Raw genomic sequence first — 19,215 nt, forward strand, 5'->3', positions numbered from 1 at the left:
CACTCAAGCAGGCACGTGGCACGTGTTCTCTGTTTGTCTCGTGTTAGTCTGTCTTTTGGCCATTATAATTTTCAGGGCCCGGCGGAAGCACCTCAAAGGTGCGAAGGAGCAGTCTTCCGCGTGCGCGCAGCAAACAACAAAACAAAACAAAACCACTCTGTGCGCGCAGCCGGGACCGCTGATCTGATTGAGAACTTCCCAGGAAGGCGCATATTACTCTGTAAGGGCACATCCCTTGGGGCTTATTCGGGGTCTGGGAGGCATTTAAGAGTGCTGCCCTGGTCCACTTATTCAAGTTAAACTTGGCACGAGTTTGACCAAGGAGGATGGAACTCAAGTCATTTAGGAAGTGTTCTTTCAGCCACTCACAAATGTGGGTCTTGAGACGAGAGGAAATTTACAAGAGGGAAGACATGCAGGGCCCGGGCGGCGGCGGTGGTGGCGCACGCCTTTAATCCCAGCACCCGGGAGGCAGAGTCAGGCGGATCTCTGTGAGTTCGAGGCCAGCCTGGTCTACAGAACGAGATCCAGGACAGGCACCAAAACTGCACAGAGAAACCCTGTCTCGGGGTGTGGGGGGGGGTGTGGGGGGGGGAAGATGTAGGGGCTGAGAGATGCTAAGAGCACTGGCTGCTCTTGCAGAGGACCCAGGTTGGATTCTCAGCACCCACATGGAGGTTCACAACCCACAACCATCTGTAACTCCAGTTCCAGGTGATCCAACGGCCTCTTCTGGCCTCCATGGGCACCAAGCATGCACACACAGACACACATGCAGGCAAGACATTCATACAAAATAAAAATAAATAAGTCTTTTAAAATTTTATAAAGAAAAAAAGAAGAGACAGAGACATAGAGACAGACAGAGAGACAGAGAGAGACAGAGAAAGAGGGAGAGAGGAGATGCGATTCTGGGAAAGCGAGGGGAAAGGCGGGTCCCTGGAGGAAGCAGCGGAGGGAAGAACAGCATCCTGAAGAGGCGCCCTGGACCCTGAGACAAGGAAGAGTGGTTCCCTGGAGGGGCCACGCAGAGCTGGGACGGACTGAGTCTGACGCTGTGGTTTTCGTCCCACACAGGCCCCTAAGCCACGTCAGCAGCCACCAGCCCCCCCACTTGCAGAGGACTGCACACCGCCTATAACATTACCTTAATGGTGATGTAGTTTTTTAGGGATTTGGACATTTTTTCTTCTTTGCCTTTCACATGCAAATGCCCTGAAACAAGAAGAAAAGCATCCCTCTGAGCTGGGTGAGGAGACCCCTCACCCCGTAGTTATAGCCCTGAGCCCCACCACAGCTGGGGCTGGTTACCCCGAGCTGGGCAGACCCCTGCACATTAACATGTCACCGGAGCGGAGTTCAGCTTCTCTCCCCACGGCCCGGAGCCAGGACAGAGCTGGGCCCAGGGAGCCATGAGGCTTACGTCGCCCCAAGATCCAGGGCCGAAGCCCACACCTACAGGGACCTCACCTGCCATGTGTGCCGTGGGCAGCCCTCCAGGACCAGACTGCACCACGGGGTACAATAACAGGCCCCACTCAGCCCCCAGCCAACAGACAGTGTGACTGACGGACAGCACAGCCTCCTCACCCACGTCTTCTGTCCTATTCGGGGACACTGGTGTGACTGGCCGGTCACCTGTCACTGGTCACCCAGGTTTGGGGTGTGGCTGTCAGCTTTTCTGCTGCAGCTGTCTTCCCATGAGTACGAGAAACACGGTGGGAAACCAAACCCACTCAGTGACCTTCTGACCTGGGGTGGGTCTCAACGGGGCTCATCTCCGGAGGAGGGGCGTGCTGTCCCACACAGGCTTTCCCTCTTTTCCAAACGCACCTTCTCACACAGAGGGTGCTGCGAGATTGATTTTCCTGGGAACTTTTTAAAAATGCGTCCTCTCCAGTGACACAACACCGTGAGCCTCTAATTCTACATACGTCATACGCGGCATTGAAGTGTCAGGAAAACGAAATGCACTGCACGTTAAGAACACAGGACGGCTGTCACGGTCCGGGCCAGCAGCCTCTCTGTGGGCTTCTTGGGATGCAGACAGCATCACCAGAGCGAACCTGCATTGTATGTCACCGTACCGGGCACCACGGCTTCCAAACTCTAGGACTTAGTGGAACTGCATTTACATTTGCACATGTCCCATGTTGTAGACGTTTGTGTCTGGTTCCTCAGAACCCCGCCGCCGCCACCGCTGCCGCCGCCGCCACCGCAGCGGCTGCCAAACCTTCATCCTGTCTGCCTCACCTACCTGCACTGTCATTTGAAAGGGCAGTGCTGACCTTGTGACCTTCACCACACGTGACAGGTACATTTTCCTACTTATCACCGTGACACCAAGCTCAGATGCCTGCTCATTCCCACCTCTGCCCTGCTTCTGGGAACCATGGCCACTGCCAGCCCACTGGGGTCTTTGGGTTTTGATGTTATTGGTGGAGGGTACTGGTTTTTGAGACAAGTCTCTCTGGGTATTCCTGGCTGCTCTGGAACTCACTATGCAGACTAGGTTGGTCTCAAACTCACAGAGATCCGCCTGCCTCTGCCCCTCGGCAGTGCTGGACCTGAAAACTTCCCTCCAGCAGGTGCTATGATGACCTGAGGAAGAAGGGTCATTAACGGTATCCCCCAGCAGTGAACTCTACAAGCTACAATGCCAACCTGCCAGGCAAGGTGTGCCCACCGGGTGTTAACGGTGGCACAAAGGTTATGGTAACCTGTGGCAACACTGGACCTCACAGCCAAGCTAATAATACACCTTGAGGTCATGTAAGACAGCCTGAAATCCCACTGTGGACTCAGCCTGCTTGTTTAACCTGCCTTTAAGAGAGCAACGTAAAAACCAACCTAACTCGCTTTGTGTTTCTCATGTCATGAGCTTTTACAACCTAAGCTAATGCATAGATTTAATCATAAGTTATGCATGCTTCCAGGCCCCAGACCCAGACAGCACCGTGTGTGTGTGTGTGTGTGTGTGTGTGTGTGTGTGTGTGTGTGTTATAGTAATCACTTGCTAAAAAGAATAAGCAGGCCAAAAGGGACACTGTTCAACAAATAAGCACCATATATGTTGGAAGCAGCACACGGTATCTCTGTGATGGTGTGTTTGTAGAACTGAGTGCTTCAGAGCTGGCTGGGGTTAGCTGGAGGCGACCGATAACTTACCCCCTCGGAAAACTCCGTCAATTTCTGTGACTCTATCCCTCCCTCCTTCCCCACGTGAGCCAATGAATTAATTCAGAGCAAAGCCCTTCGTAAGACACACAAGACACAGGTTCACAGTCAGACATCAGGTAGACACAGACAGACACACAACAGACTCCGGACAAGCCAGGAACCACAAACTAGGGACAGACAGACAGGTGGAAGGCACAGGGAGAGAAGTGGAGAATTCAAACTTGGGCTTTCTCTCAGTCAAATTAGCTCCAGAGGAAGTGCTGAATTCTTCCCTTCCAGTGTAACACTGGTGCACTTTGGTGCCCCGGAGGTTCTCTTAACGCATTTAACCGATGTAGTAACAGAGCACGTTCAGATCGGATCGAGGCCTGCTCCGCGGGAGGGAGGGAATTAGTGCCTGGAGCTGGAAACCTGGTCAAAAGCCCCTGCCTGGCTCAGGGGCCACAGGCCTTAGCAGGGAGCCTGCTACTGTGGCTTTTCTGAACATCGCGGCGTCAAACTGCCTTCTAAATATTTGTGCTGCTCTCAGCTTTGGCCAGAGAAGCTTCTTTCTGCAGAGGGCAGCAGTCAACGCGGGCCAAAGCGCTAAGGATAAGTGGCTGTTGAATACCCAGCCCTAAATGGGAGATCTGGACCCTCACAGGCTCAAGAAACATCTTAAAAAAAAAAAAAAAAAAAAAAAAAAAAGACTAGAAAGAATTTAAAAGGCAGAGCAGGGAGGAGGGCTGTGAAATGTCTTCTAGACAGAATGTGGCTGTTGCACTCAGGCGCTTGCTGTAGCCATGGTTACCAACACAGGCCTGACACAAGGTGAAGCCGACAAGATCAGTCAACACTAATTGGACTCAGAGGTTACCAAAAGAAGGAAGTGGTAGGCTGGAGTGTGGCTAGGATCAGCATGGAAGAGATACATTGTATACATACAGAAATCGGCAAAGAATAAAGAAAAGACACTACAGAAACCCACACAGTCTGGCCGTGGCAGCGCACGCCTTTAATCCCAGCACTCGGGAGGCAGAGGCAGGTGATCTCTGTGAGTTCGAGGCCAGCCTGGTCTACAGAGCGAGTTCCAGGAAAGGCGCAAAGCTACACAGAGAAACTCTGTCTCAAAACAACAACAAAGAAACCCACGCAATGACTTCAGGTAAGCCCATCAATCTCCCTGCCAGCAGATCCGGGTATTTCCAATAGGCAGCCCTGCCAGAACCGGAGAGAAGTTTGCCTCGAGCCAGGCTTACCAGAATGTAGGAAGTAATTTCCCCACTGCTGACACTGGTGGAAGACTTCGCTCTGGGCTATTTCGTTTTCATGATGTGGGAAAGCTAAGTCTATGCCGCCGGTGTGGATGTCCAGTCGGCTTCCAAACACCTCGCTGCGGGGCAGAGTGCAAGCGTGTGTGAGCGGCCTCAGCATCAGGGTCCACACCTCACCCTCGCTCCCAGAGGCGTTCCTCACACCGTAAACACGTGGTTCTGCTCAGCTGCCCGTGGCCTGACCAGGCTGACAGGGAGGGAGGGGACAACTGTTTCAGTTGTCATCAGAGTCCTAGGGTTGCTGAGGACAGAGGGAGTTCGGCTCTGCCAGCCGGCGGCGGCGGGGTTATTCCTGAGACAGAGGGGCGTTCTGCACTCCGGAGAGGGGGGCTGGCCAGGGCACGTGCATGTCCTCGAAATGGCTTTTCAGAGGTGCCCCGCCTAGCTAAGGTTCTCCCTGACCTGGCTCCGAGGCCTGAGCTACCCCATTAGGGACCATGAGGCACCCCTGCTGCTGTATGGCAGAAGCCTGTTCTGTGAACAGGAGACTAACCGTAAAGGCTGTGGCCCACCCTGGGCTGGGCTAGCCCTTCCTCCTCATGCCCCTCCCCACCCCCAGCTGCTGCCCCAGGCCCTCCAGGCTGTTCTCTCCCTCGGCCAGGCCACCCTGTCCCACCCGGGTACAACACTCGAAGCCTGGGAACTGCTGGGGCCTTACCTGGCCATGGCAGAGCACTCGATGTGCCAACCGGGCCGTCCGTCTCCCCACGGCGAGCTCCAGAACACCTCCTGAGGCTTGGCTGCCTTCCACAGGGCGAAATCGCCGGCGTGCCGCTTCTCGGAGTCAACTGGGGGTGACAGAGGGTCCGTGAGTGGGAAACCGCTGTACAGCACTCTGCTGTGTCCCGGCCAGAGGACGGCGAGTTCCCTCTGTGCAAACCTCAGGCTTCTTCCCTAGCAGGGCGGCGGCGGTGGCGGGACTAATGCCTCCATGCCACCGAGCAGGGCAGAGGCGTGGCACCTAAGACGTCAGGCCACAGAGGGCACAGCTGAGCCCGCAAACACCAGGGCACTCAGAGCCCAGTGCCTGGCCAGTTCTGTCCAGCCACCTTTTTGATCTATTTATTTATTATGTATACAATATTCTACCTGTATGTATCCCTGCAGGCCGGAAGAGGGCACCAGATCTCATTACAGATGGTTGTGAGTCACCATGTGGTTGCTAGGAATTGAACTTAGGAACTTTGGAAGAGCAAGCAGTGCTCTTAACCTCTGAGCCATCTCTCCAACCTCTGTTCAGCCACCTTTGAGAGACTGAGTTCAGTCCTACTGAGGGCAAAGGTGGCCATCACAGAGCGACAAGACATCGGGACAGAGGACAAGGAACGTCAGGAGAGGAAGAGCCAGCAGAGCTGTGTCGGTCCCCGAGGACCTGAGAGGGTTCAGTGAGTCCCCCAGACTCTGTCTTCCCTCGAATGCCAGGCAGGCAGTCAACTCACTGTCCCGCGGCTGTCACTGGGTTTGCTGTCCCTACTTACATGGACGGAAGTGAGGTCACTGGGTCAGTCTGGACCTCTGTCCCACAATGCCACGTGTGTACCGAGCACAGCACACGGTGGGGCCCACTGGGAATCGCAGGCTAGTCAACAGGACCGGCACGGGCACGGGCAGGCCAGGGTATCACAGAGGGGTCTGCGGCACATCGACGTGGGGCGAAGTTGGCAGGGACCGAGAGGCGCCCACCAGAGGGCAGGCAGCAGAGACAAACCCCACCGAGCAGATGGGGACGGGAATGGTTCTTCAGAATAACGGCAGGGGAGAGCAGGGACAGAATGCAGGAGAACGTGACAGAAGACTCGGGGACACAAAACACGTAGAGACAACCACGGTATTGGGGTGCGTGCGGGTCATGCAGCCGCTTGGGAGGGTGAGGAGGAAAGGCAAGCACTGTCATAAGGGAGGGGGTCGCTCCCAAACAGCCAGAGCTGGGCAGGGGTGACACAATGCACAACCCAGTGCCGGGGCCTCCTCTCTTCACTGGGGTGACCACAGGACTTCAACCTTGAAGTCCCCGAGCAGGACCCACTCCTGCATCCTTCCTGTTGAGTTACTGCTGCAATTCAAAATCTGAAGAAGGTGAAAACCCTCGCTCTGAAATGACACACGGGAGGGGGCGGTGGAGCCTGTCCTGGCGCCAGAAGCGCTGGGGGGGGGAGCCTTTGTTTTGCTAAGCACTAATCCCGAATTGCAAACCTTTGCTCACACTGTGCTTTGGAATAAGGCGGTGACTTCCAACGGTGCTGCCCGAGAGGGCTGAGGGGCTGGGGGATGGGGGTAAGGGTAGGGGTGGGTGGGGTTATCCCCCACTGCTGCGGATGCTGGCAACTTCTCCCAAAAGCAAACAGGTTTTCCATGTGACACAGCCATCACACTCCTCGGTGCAGTCACGTAAAATCCTGCACGTAGATACTCACAGCAGCCGGATTATCCCCAACTGCCCAAACGTGAATGCAGTCAGATGGACTTCAGTAAGTGGATGATGGACTTAGAAACTCCGGCACACAGACAACAGAGCATCCATTACTCAGTATCAGTGAGAGCTGAGCTACCAGAGCAAGCAAAGACCAAGCAGCTTCAAAGTATGTAACTAACTGGGCATGGTGGTCATGCCTCTAACCCCAGTACTCCGGAGGCTGAAGCAGGAAGAGTTCCTCAAGATCAAGGCCAAGGCCGCCTTGGGCTACATAGTATCAAGCAAGACTGTCTCCAAAAAGCAAACCACAAAAGCCTGTTACTAACAGAAAGAGGCCAACCGGAAAGGCTTGGGCTGAATGTGTTACACTTTTGCAACATTTTGGAGAAACAAGCTATGGATGGAGAAAAGGTCACCAGGGTTGAGGTAGCAGAGGCAGGAAGAGCATGGAGCAAGATGGTCTCAGGGACGGGAAACCATTGCATGGGATTGTGTCGTGTGGGAACATGACACGCGGCGTTTGTCCAAACGTTTGTCTACACCAAGGGGTGTGCTCCCATGAACTACAAACTCAGGGGATGCGTTCACTGGCGGCTCAGACTGCCCTGGGGGAGGATGGTAGTGGGAGGGGCTGTGTCGGGGAGGAGGGCCAGTGGGAACTCTGTACCTTCACTGTTGGGCTTGAACCCCAAGTGACAATGAAAAAAACAAAGCCTGTGGAAATAAAATCAAAGCTGGGCCTGGTGGCCACATCGAGTCCCAGCAGTGGGGGGGGTAAGAGCAGGGTCTGAAGTTCCAGGGCGCCCTCTGCTGTGCGGCGAGTGCCAGGTTAGCCGAGGCTACAGGAGACGCTGTCCCCACAAACCAAATACAAATCAACAAAACTAGCTTGCTTTTGCCAGAACTTGTAACTCTCCCAAAGTCCTCTTCCTGGAAGGCACAACCCGAGTCTGCCTCAAACCACAGCCCATGGGCTTGGGGCACAACAGGAAGCCACTGGTTGGGTAAAAGTAGCATATCATTTCCGAGAGCCAAGTAGACGAGGCTATTAAAAATTAGACTGAAGCTAGGTATGGATGGTGATACACACCTTTAATCCCAGTACTTGCCCTCACTCTGTGAGTTCTGAGGAAAGCCTGGTCTACATAGCAAGCTCCAGAATAGCCAAGGCTATATAGTGAGACTCTGTCTCAAAAATAAATGATAAAAATTTTAAGTTAGATTGGTGATGAATGTGTTACCCACAAGTCTCTATCCACAGACACTCAGAGTTGGACTAAGCCTGTAAATTAATTGCCAGTCTGTAGGAACCACATGGCATACAGAGAAAGCTGTGTAACAACACCAGCAAATCCCACTGAGCAAACAGGGACGGGGGGGGGGGGGGGGGCGCGGTTCTTCAAGAAGAATGGCAGGAGAGGTCGTTGGGGCAGAACACAGGAGAAACTTTACAGAAGACTTGAGAATACAAAGCACCCAGGGACCCACGTGGGTCATGAATTAGAGCAGTAACTGTTGTGGAATAGTATCTTAAGATGTGTTACATTCATTTATGCTGTGGACCCTTGTTTAATGATGCAAAGATGTGTTGCACTCTTTCATGTTGCATTTGTTTAACAATGTGAAGCTGGGTTACTGTGCCTGTCTAAAACACCTGATGGTCTAATAAAGAGCTGAACGGCCAATAGTGAGGCAGGAGGATGGGCGGGGCTGGAGAGAGGATGGGCGGGGCTGGAGAGAGGATGGGCGGGGCTGGCAGGCAGAGAGAATATATAGGAGGAGAAAAAGAGAGAGGGAAGGACAAGAAAAGGAGGAGAGGAAGACTCCAGGGGCCAGCTACCCAGCTACCCAGCAAGCCACGGAGTGAGAAGTAAAGAAAGATATACAGAAGTAGAGAAAGACAAAAGCCCAGAGGCAAACGGTAGACAAGTTAATTTAAGTTAAGAAAAGGCCAGGCTTCCATAAGAAAGAATAAGACTCTGTGTTGTGTGATTTCTTTGGGAGCTGGGCAGCAGGGTCCCCAAAAGAGTTAAAAAAACAAGTAACTTAAAGGCACATGCTGCTATGGCAGGCATTCTTAAGAGATAGTTTAAATTTAGTTAAATTTAGTTCTACAGTTTTATTATTTCTTCTCCATAAAAATTACTTTGACCAGTGAGTGGTGGTGGTGGACACCTTTAATCCCAGCACTCAGGAGGCAGAGGCTGGCAGAGCTCTGTGAGTTCGAGGCCAGCCTGGTCTACAGAGTGAGTTCCAGGACAGCCAGGGCTACACAGAGAAACCCTGCCTCAAAAAACAAAACAAAACAAAAAAGCAACAAAACATCAACCTAACAAAACGGTTGAGGCCCAAACAGCAGAGGAATCAGGAATCTACTGACTTACGCTGGGAATTCAGTGCATGATAGCAAACAGCAGAAGAGGACCACACTATGACATGCATGCATGCGGTCCCATGCAGAGAAAATTCCAGAAGAAGAAGGGAGAGGGTACAAACAGCACCACTGGGTGCAGAGTAGGACAGAGGCACAGGATGCTGAACTTGTAATCAAATGTCATCTGCTCGTCTGGTCACAGAAATAGATTAACCCCACAGCAGGGCTGACAACCCCAAGTCAGCCCACATCTCCCCGGCTACAGATCTGACCTCAGCACCCCACACTCGGAGGCTGAGGCCCACAGGGACACCCACGGTCACCCACCTGGCTCTGCAGCCGCACTGGGAACCACATGGACGAGCTTGCCGTACTTTTCCCCTCGCGCCTGCAGATCGAAGTAGACGCTGCCTGTTGAGCATAGACAGTCGTGAGGTCAGCCCTTCCCCGTCTGAGGCGGCCACACCTGTGAAGCAAGCCTAACAACTAACATGCAGTTACAGTTTCGGTACAGAAGATCATGAGCACATGCACACATGCATGCACACACGCACACACACACACACACACACACACACACGCACGCATGCACGCATGCACGTGCACACACACACACTATTCTCCACCCAGGCATCTTCCACACTAACAATGCAGGCACACTGCACGCACTTCCAGGATTGTTCTGAGATGCCTGTCACTGGGGGTGAGCTTTGAGGTTTCAGAAGCTCAAGCCAGGCGCAGTGTCACGTTCTCTTCCCGCTGCCTGCCCATCCAGATGTAGAACTCCCAGCTACCTCTCCAGCAACGTGTCTTCCTGCCATGAAGATAATGGACTAGCCCTCTGAAACTGTAAGCCAGCCCCAAGTAATCGCTTTCTTTTATAAGAGTTGCTGTGGTCATGGTGTCTCTTCACAGCAATAAAACCCTAAGACACAAGGCACGCTTGGAGATGAAGAGCCCGGGGCTGAGCCCAACAGGAAGGAACAGTCACCAGGGACCCTGCCCTGCCTCCAGCTCTTGTGAAAATTCCTCAACAGAGAAGAGCAAGATGGCTCAGTGGTCAGAGTGCCTGCTGTGAAAGCAAGGAGACCTGTGTTCAAATCCGAAGCACCCACATAAAAGCCAGGGACGGCTCCACATGCCTGTAACCTCGGCGGGTGCTAAGGAGCGAAGGCGGGCACAGCCTGGGGGCTCCCTGCCCAGCAGCCAGCCTAGACGAAATGGTGAGCTCAGGCCTGGGGAGAAAGCCTCTCTGATGACCCACACAGCATCCTGAGTCTGGGTGAACACATGCCGTGGGCTCACCGGCAACACCATCACCCAGGTGCATGGGACTTGTGGTGTCGTCCCTACTCCCAGTCACGTGCACCCTCCATCACGTATGTGGGAACACTGTTCCCCTTGCTTTTTGACACATTACATGCAGGAGGAGAGCGGGAAGCTATCCAGGAATCTGTCTCAAGAAACAGTTAGGGGTGGAGGGGGGCTGGCGAGATGGCTGACTGCTCTTCCAGAGGTCCTGAGTTCAATTCCCAGCAACCACATGGTGGCTCACAACCATCTATAATGATCTGGTGCCCTCTGCTGGTATGCAGGGATATATGCAGGCAGAACATTATATACATAATAAAGAAATAAATCTTAAAAAAAAAAGAAAAAAGAAAAAAGAAACAGTCAGCGGAGTCACCAGCCAGAGGCAGAGGAAGCAGGAGATGAATGTGTCATGCTAATAAAGGTACTGCCACGTGGCAGAGCATAAATAAGGAATATGGGTTAACTTAAAAATATAAGAGCTAGTTAGTAATAAGCCTGAGCTATTGGCCGAGCATTTGTAATTAATATTAAGCCTCTGTGTCAGTTATCTGGGAGCAGGCTGTCGGGCCAGGAGCTTCCAGATGGCTGGTGAGGCTGCTGGAGCCACGGCCACACAGCAGGCTACGAGGTGCCCAGGCCTCTGTGTGCAGGAGGCAGCGGCAGCATCTCCCACAGCTCTCCCAGCATGATGACTACCCGAGGGCAGGTGGGCAGCCGGAAGTGGAGGATCTGCTGGAAACCAAGTAAGGTTGTCTTTACCTGGCATCCAGTTAAGTGGCTCTACAGACCATGCATAGAAACTTCTGCTTGTAACTGCTCGGCTGGGTAGGCTGAATATGCTCTTTCATAGCATTTTAACATACCTACATTACACTAGCATGCACACACACACACACACACACACACACACACCCCAAAGTGAAATAAGACCACAGTGAGCATCTGTACAGCTACCCCCCCAGACTCCACAGGGTCAGGACTAGCTTGCCTGTGTTCTGTGTTTGTAAGAGAAAGCTGAAGCAAGGACCTGAAGAGCTGGAGAGTGGCTTGGTGGCTAGAGAGCTCCTGCAGGACCAAGGCTCCTGTAGATCCCAGCACCCACCCGAGGCAGCTCTCAACTTGCCTGTCACTCCAGTTCAAGGAGATCAGATGACCCTCTCTGGCCTGTGTGCTGCGATGGGTGATATGCTGTGTGTGAATGTGTTGCTCTGATTGGTTGATAAATAAAATGCTGATTGGCCAGCAGCCAGGCAGGAAGTATAGGTGGGAATAAGCAGACAAGGAGAATTCTGGGAAGGAAAAACAGAACTGAGGAGGAGACACCAGCCCGGGGCGTCCAGGGAGCGGCATGTAATGACACACAGCTAAAGCCACGGAACACGTGGCGACATACAGATTAACAGAAATGGGCTGAGTTTAAGTGCAAGAGCTAGTCAGTTGTAAGCCTGAGCTAATGGCTGAGCAGTTTTAATTAATATTAGCCTCTGTGTGTTTACTTGGGTCTGAGTGGCTGTGGACTAGGCAGGACACAGGAAAATTTCAGCTACAGTACTGCACTCATGTGTCAACCCCCCTGACACACACACACACACACACACACACACACATAAAATTAAAAATGATAAAATAAAATCTGAAAAAAAGAATGGATCAGTAGTTAAGAGTGTTTGCTGTGGTGATATATTGTGTACCTATTAAAATTTCACTGAAGATCAGAGGACAGAACAAGCCACTAGATTAAATATAGAAGCCGGGTGGTGGTGGCGCACGCCTTTAATCCTAACACGCAGGAAGCAGAGATCCGTCTGTGAGTTCAAAGCCACCCTGGACTACATGAGATTGACTCAGTCTAGGAGAGAAACAGAGCCAGGCAGCAGGGGCACACACCTTTAATCCCAGTACTGGGAATCACACACGCCTTTAATCCCAGGAGGTGATGGCTGGGAGGAAAAAGGTAGATAAGGCCTGAGGAGACAGGAACTAAAGGCTTTTCGGCAGAAGCGTCCCTTTCAGCTAGAGGCTTTTTCGGCTGAGGCCTTTCAGATGTGGACTCAGAGGGTTGTTCAGGCTGAGGAGTTCATGGTGGCTGTCTGTGGCTTGTTCCTTTGTCTCTCTGATCTTTCAGCATTTACCCCAATATTGGGCCCGGAGTTTTTTATTAAAAGACTGTTTAGGATTCATGCTACAGCTTGCTGCTCTTGCAGAGGACCCACACTGCCTGACACCTACGTTGGGCAGCTCACAATTTCCTGTAACTCCAGCCCCTGGGGATCTTACTCCCTCTTCTGGCCTCTATGCACAGCAACACACATGTGCATGCACACACATAAATAAAGATAAAAAATTTAAAAATGGGGAGCTGGAGAGATGGCTCAGATGTTAAGAGCACTGGCTGTTCTTCCAGAGGTCCTGAGTTCAATTCCCAGCAACCACATGGTGGCTCTCAACCATCCGTAATGAGATCTGGCGCCCTCTTCTGGCCTGCAGGCATACATGCAGACAGAACACTGTGTACATAATAAATAAACTTTAAAAAAAAATTTACAAATGAACTGGACAGATTTGCTCAGCACCACAGGAACCCTGTATCGACATAGCCGGCGAAGTGTCAGTACACATCAGGCCAGGCGTGACCTCCCTCTCAGAACCCCACCAGTGTCCCCAGCCATGAGTTTTCACTTTCACACTACCTGAGTCTGTCGAGTAAGCATGGCCGTGAGCAATGATGCCTTCGATGAAAGAAATGATCTGAGGGATGTTCTCGGTGACTCTCAAGTACACCGTTGGTGGCAGAACCTGGAAAGAAGCAGCGACATTCAGTACCACGGGCGATTTCCAAGCTCACAGGACCCGTGCACAGGCTCAGCCATCCGAGTCACGATGCCGCAGTGATCTAACCAACAGACCAGACTACCGGAGGGGAGCAAGGAGCCGGGCAGCCAGACCTCAGTGCCAGGAATGTGCCTGACTCTGATAGGAAGGTAAGATACATCAGGAACGTTCTGGCAAGGGTACAATCACTTCATCCGAACTCACACACATGGGCTCCTTCAGACCCAAAGGAGAGGAGCCCAGCTCCTCACCAGCTCCCTCCACTGAGGGCATCATAGGGTCTACCCTGCAGGTCGAGAGTTACTTCCTTTCCTTCAGTCTTGACACCACAAGGCACTAGCACTGGATCGTTCTGGATCATGCAGGTCAGCTACCACTGCCCTTTGCAGAAGGGTAAACAACAGCTTACCTTCAGGGCCGCCATGTCTTGTTTAAATTCTTCTTCAAAAAGGCCGGCAAGAGAAGCAGGAGACACATTCATCTGCACAAGGCCAGACAACCATGTCAGTACACCTGGAGGACCACGCAGACCCGTCATAGCAGACAGGGCCACCCCTGCAGACACGACAGTGACCACGTGCCCCACTGAGGCTCCGCCCCAAGAAGGGAATGTTGATTCTAAGTGTTAAACCGACCTTAAAGCCAGTAGTTAAAAGACTTGTGGGTCCTGTCCTCTGGGTACACAGAGAAGCTGGGTACCATTTCTACCATACTCTAAGAAACAAACTGACTCTCCTCCCCTCTACAAAAGAGTACAACAGCCATCTCCTCTACAGACCAAGACATGAATATTTATCTCACCCACCACCTTACCTACAGCAGGAAGAAATGGTTAAAAAAAAAAAAAATGCCTTAGAGAAGTATTTGAGTAACATGTCACAGTAACCAGCGAGCTGGTGCTGACGCCCTTAGGCTGGGGCTGTGCTGAGCGCCTGAGTATGCAGGAGGCTGCCACAGTGAACATCTGGGCACAGGGACCCTCAGTGCTGGATTCTCAGAGGAGCCTGGGACCCAGCAGGCGGCACAGAAGCAGAGTTCTTGTCAATAATCCCAGAGCAGACGGGGGAGGGGCGAGCGAGGCTCCTCCACCCCAGCGGAAGAGCCACGGGCAGCTGATGGCTGCTGGAATAGGTAGGGGCAGTCGCTTTCCACATGGCTGTGGCTTGCTCATAAAGGCAGCTCTATCTAATCCAATGGGCTATAAAAACAAACGAGAACATCAAAGGGGAAGAAACGTGTGCACGCACGCACGCATGTATACGCACATGCGTGTGCACGCACGCGCGCGCGCGTGCACACACACACACACACACACGCATGTATGAAATTGTTAACGAATAAATTTTATATAAAAATTAAAAGAATCAGGTGCTGGGTATCATTGGCGCACGCCTTTAATGCCAGCACTGGGGAGGCAGAGGCAGGTGGATCTCTGTGAGTTCAAGGCCAGCCTGGGCTACAGAGTGAGTTCCACCTTAACCAGGACTACATAGTAAGACCCTGTCAAAGCAGCCTTCATGCACACCTTGTACAAGAACCCTCAATCCACCTACACTCAGCAAGCACTTACGCAGCACCTTCAGTGCTGGGCCACCCTACGGCCCCAAGCGCACCTACCCACCGCATGAGACATGGCTCCTTTTTCGTGAGATAAGACATTTCTGCTCTGGGACATCAAGAATCTCTCTCAGCCGGGCGGTGGTGGCACACACATTTAATCCCAGCACTCGGGAGGCAGAGGCAGGCAGATCTCTGTGAGTTCGAGGCCAGCCTGGTCTACAGAGTGAGATCCAGGACAGGCGCAAAGTTACACAGAGAAACCCTGTCTGAAAAAAACATAGGAAAGGAAAAAGGAAAGGAAAAGGGAAAGGAAAAGGGAAAGGAGAAAGGAAAGGAGAAAGGAAAGGAAAAAGGAAAGGAAAGGGAAGGAAGGAAGGAAGGAAGGAAGGAAGGAAGGAAGGAAGGAAGGAAGGAAGGAAGGAAGAAAGAAAGAAAGAAAGAAAGAAAGAAAGAAAGAAAGAAAGAAAGAAAGAAAGAAAGAAAGAAAGAAAGAAAGAAAGAAAGAAAGAAAGGGGGGCACTGGAGAGGTGGCTCTGCGGTTAGGAGCACTGGCTGTTCTTCCAGAGGACCCAGGTTCAATTCCCAGCACCCACATGGCAGCTCACAACTGTCTAACTCCAGGATCTAACACCCTCACACAGACATACATGCAGGCAAAACAGCAATGCATTCAAAATAAAAATAATTAAAAGATAAAATAATAAATTAAAAAAAAAAAAGAATCTCTCTCAAGTTTCCGAGTGACGGTGACGTGTATGGAGCCTGGTGGCTGACTTCCTGCTCAGGGCTCGAAAGCAGTAGTGAACTCAGGAGGTCATGGAGGACGACCTCAGGGAGACGGTGGGTGGCCCGGGAGCTGCTACCCACTTCTTCACCAAGCCAGAATGCTCAGCCCATGGTTCACCCCACACCTCCTTAGACTGCAGGGATGATGCGATGTGTGGAGGTGATACACAAACACGGCAGTGTCACTGCGGAAGACACGGAGTCCACGGCGCCCAGCAGTCACACTCCCTCTCCAGGGACAGTTGTAATTACGGCACAGAACACGCTTTCAGATCTTGTCCACACACCACCTAATAAATGCCTTTGGTCTAAGTTTTACCTTTCTTTCTTCAATTTTCTTGTTTTGTTTTGTTGGAGACAGGGTTTCTCTAGGTAGTCCTGGCTGTCCTGGAACTTGCTCTGTAGTCTAAGCGGGTCTTGAACTCACAGAGATCTGCCTGCTTCTGCCTCCCGAGTACTGGGGTTAAAGGTGTGCACCACCATGTCCAGCTCAATTTTTTTCCATTTTTACCTTTTTAAATTTTGAGTAAATGGGAACACATCCCCTTATGTCCAGATGCCCCAAACCCATTTTTTATTAACTTTTCTCCCACTCATTTGTAGGAAGTGTTTTGACACATTGTGGTACTCTTTTTGCACAAATCTCTATCTATCTGTTGAGATTCATTTTTATGTTGATCTTGATACCTTACATCTTTCATGGATGTTGTCTTCATACATGTCTGATACCACATGCATGCAGTGCCGAAGGAGGCCAGAAGAGTTAGTTACAGACATTAGATCTGGCATGTGGGTGCAGGGAATTGAACCCGGGTCCTCTAGAGGAGCAGCCAGTGCTCTTAACCCCTGAACCATCTCTTCAGTTCCCCCTTTTCAGTTTGTTAACGGTATGTATAGCCATTCACAGAACACTGAAAACTTGGTTTATATTTTCCACTCGTTTCTATTTCTGAGTCTTTCTACATAAATGAATTTGCACTTGGAAACGTACTGAGAAACCCTTCCCCAAGGAGGCCAGAGAAACATCCTGGGATTTCTGCCAGCAATCTGTGTCTCCACTACTCTTATATTTAATCTCTGATCTGCTCTAAGTTGGCGATGAGGCATGGCCCTAACTTGGGTTCCTATTTTCTCCAGATGGTTAGCCAACTGTCAGCACTATGTACTGGATAACCAACTCCCCAAACCCCAGTGATCTGAAATGCCATCTTTTATCATAAAACAAATTCCCACTAATTATTATATAAATTTCTGCATTCAGTAGTATGTTCCATCGACTGTCTATCCACGTGCAGGACAACAGTGTTTAACTGCTGTAGTCTTTCTCGGAAAGAGGGCCAAACAGGGGCTGTCTAGGAACCGGAGGTAGAAACAGGAAGAGAGCGGAAGGAGGAAGGGACAGAGGATACTCTAGGGAGAAGGGCACAGACACCTTAATTCCCATCAGGCTGCCTGCCTTCGGAAAATACATATAGCCACAGATCACTCCTGCACGCACGCACGCACACACACACACACACACACACACACACACACACACACACACACAGAGTACCATGTGACTTTTACTGAAGAGATGGAAGGAAACACAGAGAAGGTATGGACCAAAGGAAGGATTCCATACAAGTCTGTGGTGAGCCCGTGAGTTTATGGGGGTTCCCAAGAGAAGCATGGGTGACCCAAAGGCAACTAAGCAACAGTGAAGCCCCTGAGTAACTTACTGTCTAGCTACATCAATGAAGAATCCCACTCCAATCTCAGGGTGAGAGGCCTCCTGACGATCTCATGAGATGTGAAAGCCTCCCTCCTCCCCGCCCCCCCCAGGGGGTGATAGTAGGATCATCTTCTGAGGGTCCCATGCCAAGGTGACCCCAACTGCTCTGATTCACAACAGTAATGCTTGTCCAGCCCAGAGAAAGCAAGGATACCACACATATACATACTCACACTCACACATACAGATACACATACATGTATTTATATGTATATGCATGCATATATAGACAAAGAATGATCTATAGCTTTTTAAATACATCCAAACATCTGGTTGGGCTACTCCCTCCTTGATACTCTGTTCAGGAGAACCCCACTCTCAAAGTCGGATGGTTACATTCCATCCCCTAGTGGCTGGTCACAGGGCACAGTGGGACACTCACCGTAACACAAGCCACACAGGGCAAGTGCCCAGAACCCTAGTCCTTGCTATTCAGGTTATCCTCAACTCTGTCTTATCATGTGAGACATTCCAAGTTAGCCATCCCCTCCTTCACAGGGAGCCACCGGGCCAGGCCTTCGACACTCCAACTGAACCCCGGGCTTTCAGCACATTCCACCATCTTCCCAGGAAGCTAGACAGGCAAGCTAGTGCCCTGAATCAAAACAGTGACTCTGGCTTGAATCACTGAGACACCCAGAATGGTTTATCACAAGCACAGCACAGCATGCACCAGGCGGTGGCAGCTCACACCTTTAATCCCAGCACTCAGGAGGCAGAGGCAGGCGGATCTCTGTGAGTTCGAGGCCAGCCTGGGCTACAAAGCAAGTTCCAGGAAAGGTGCAAAGCTACACAGAGAAACCCTGTCTGGAGAAAAAAAGTGGGGGTCAGGGCTGGAGAGATGGTTTAGCGGTTAAGAGCACCGACTGCTCTTCCAGAGGACCTGGGTTCAATTTCCAGCACCCACATGGCAGCTCACAACTGTCTAAGATCTGACACCCTCACACAGACATACAACATACATGCAGGCAAAACACCAATGCAAGTAAAATTAAAAAATAAACTGGAGAAAAGAAAAAGAAACACAGGAAAATACAATCAGCAAAGAACGACCACTCAGCCACCAGGTTACCAACCAACCAAGGCGAAGCGGCTATGCTCACCTCGTTAGCTCTTCTGATGATTTTATCATCCACATCAGTGATGCTCATCGCCATGATCACGTTGCAGCCAAACACCTTGGTCAGGATCCTTCGGATAATATCAAATCTAACGTATGAGCTGAAAGAAAAAAAATTGTCGGATTGTCTTCGACACAGAATTAAAATTGTTCTTCTATCTTTAAACTTAAAATTATTTTATTTTCGATTAACTTGTTTTATTTCATGTACATGTGTTTTGCCTACATGTATGTCTGTGCACATATGTTTACTTGGTGCCTGATGAAGTCAAAAGTGGGTGTCAAGGCCTCTGAAATTAGAGGTACAAATGGTTGTGAGTCACGGTGTGGGTGCTGGGAACTGAATCCAGGTCCTCTACAAACAAGTTCTCTTAAGCATTAAGTCATCTTTCCAGCTCCCAATTTTACTTATTCTTATTCCATGTATATGTGGTGTGTGTGTATCTGTGTATGTGTGTGTATATGTGTGTGGCTGTGCACACCCCACAGCAGCATGCATATGGAGGTCGGAGGAAAGCCTGTGGGACTCAATGCTCTCCTTTCAGCACG

General features: G+C 51.1%; 1 protein-coding gene across 2 annotated transcripts in view; it reads right to left on the bottom strand.

Moving 5' to 3' along the window:
• The window catches only part of Cars2 (cysteinyl-tRNA synthetase 2, mitochondrial), a 28,345-nt gene that overhangs the window by 7,340 nt on the left and 1,790 nt on the right, over positions 1 to 19,215 (bottom strand). For both annotated transcript variants that reach the window (XM_037211581.1, XM_037211580.1), the window contains exons 3-9: positions 18,650 to 18,767; positions 13,836 to 13,907; positions 13,285 to 13,390; positions 9,608 to 9,691; positions 5,152 to 5,281; positions 4,419 to 4,552; positions 1,148 to 1,215 (exon numbers count right to left, since the gene is read on the bottom strand). In XM_037211581.1, coding sequence (XP_037067476.1) covers positions 1,148 to 1,215; positions 4,419 to 4,552; positions 5,152 to 5,281; positions 9,608 to 9,691; positions 13,285 to 13,390; positions 13,836 to 13,907; positions 18,650 to 18,767 — 712 coding nt within the window. The remainder of the gene's footprint in view (positions 1 to 1,147; positions 1,216 to 4,418; positions 4,553 to 5,151; positions 5,282 to 9,607; positions 9,692 to 13,284; positions 13,391 to 13,835; positions 13,908 to 18,649; positions 18,768 to 19,215) is intronic.

The sequence above is a fragment of the Peromyscus leucopus genome, chromosome 17, assembly GCF_004664715.2.
Source record: "Peromyscus leucopus breed LL Stock chromosome 17, UCI_PerLeu_2.1, whole genome shotgun sequence".
Classification (NCBI taxonomy): Eukaryota; Metazoa; Chordata; class Mammalia; order Rodentia; family Cricetidae; genus Peromyscus; species Peromyscus leucopus.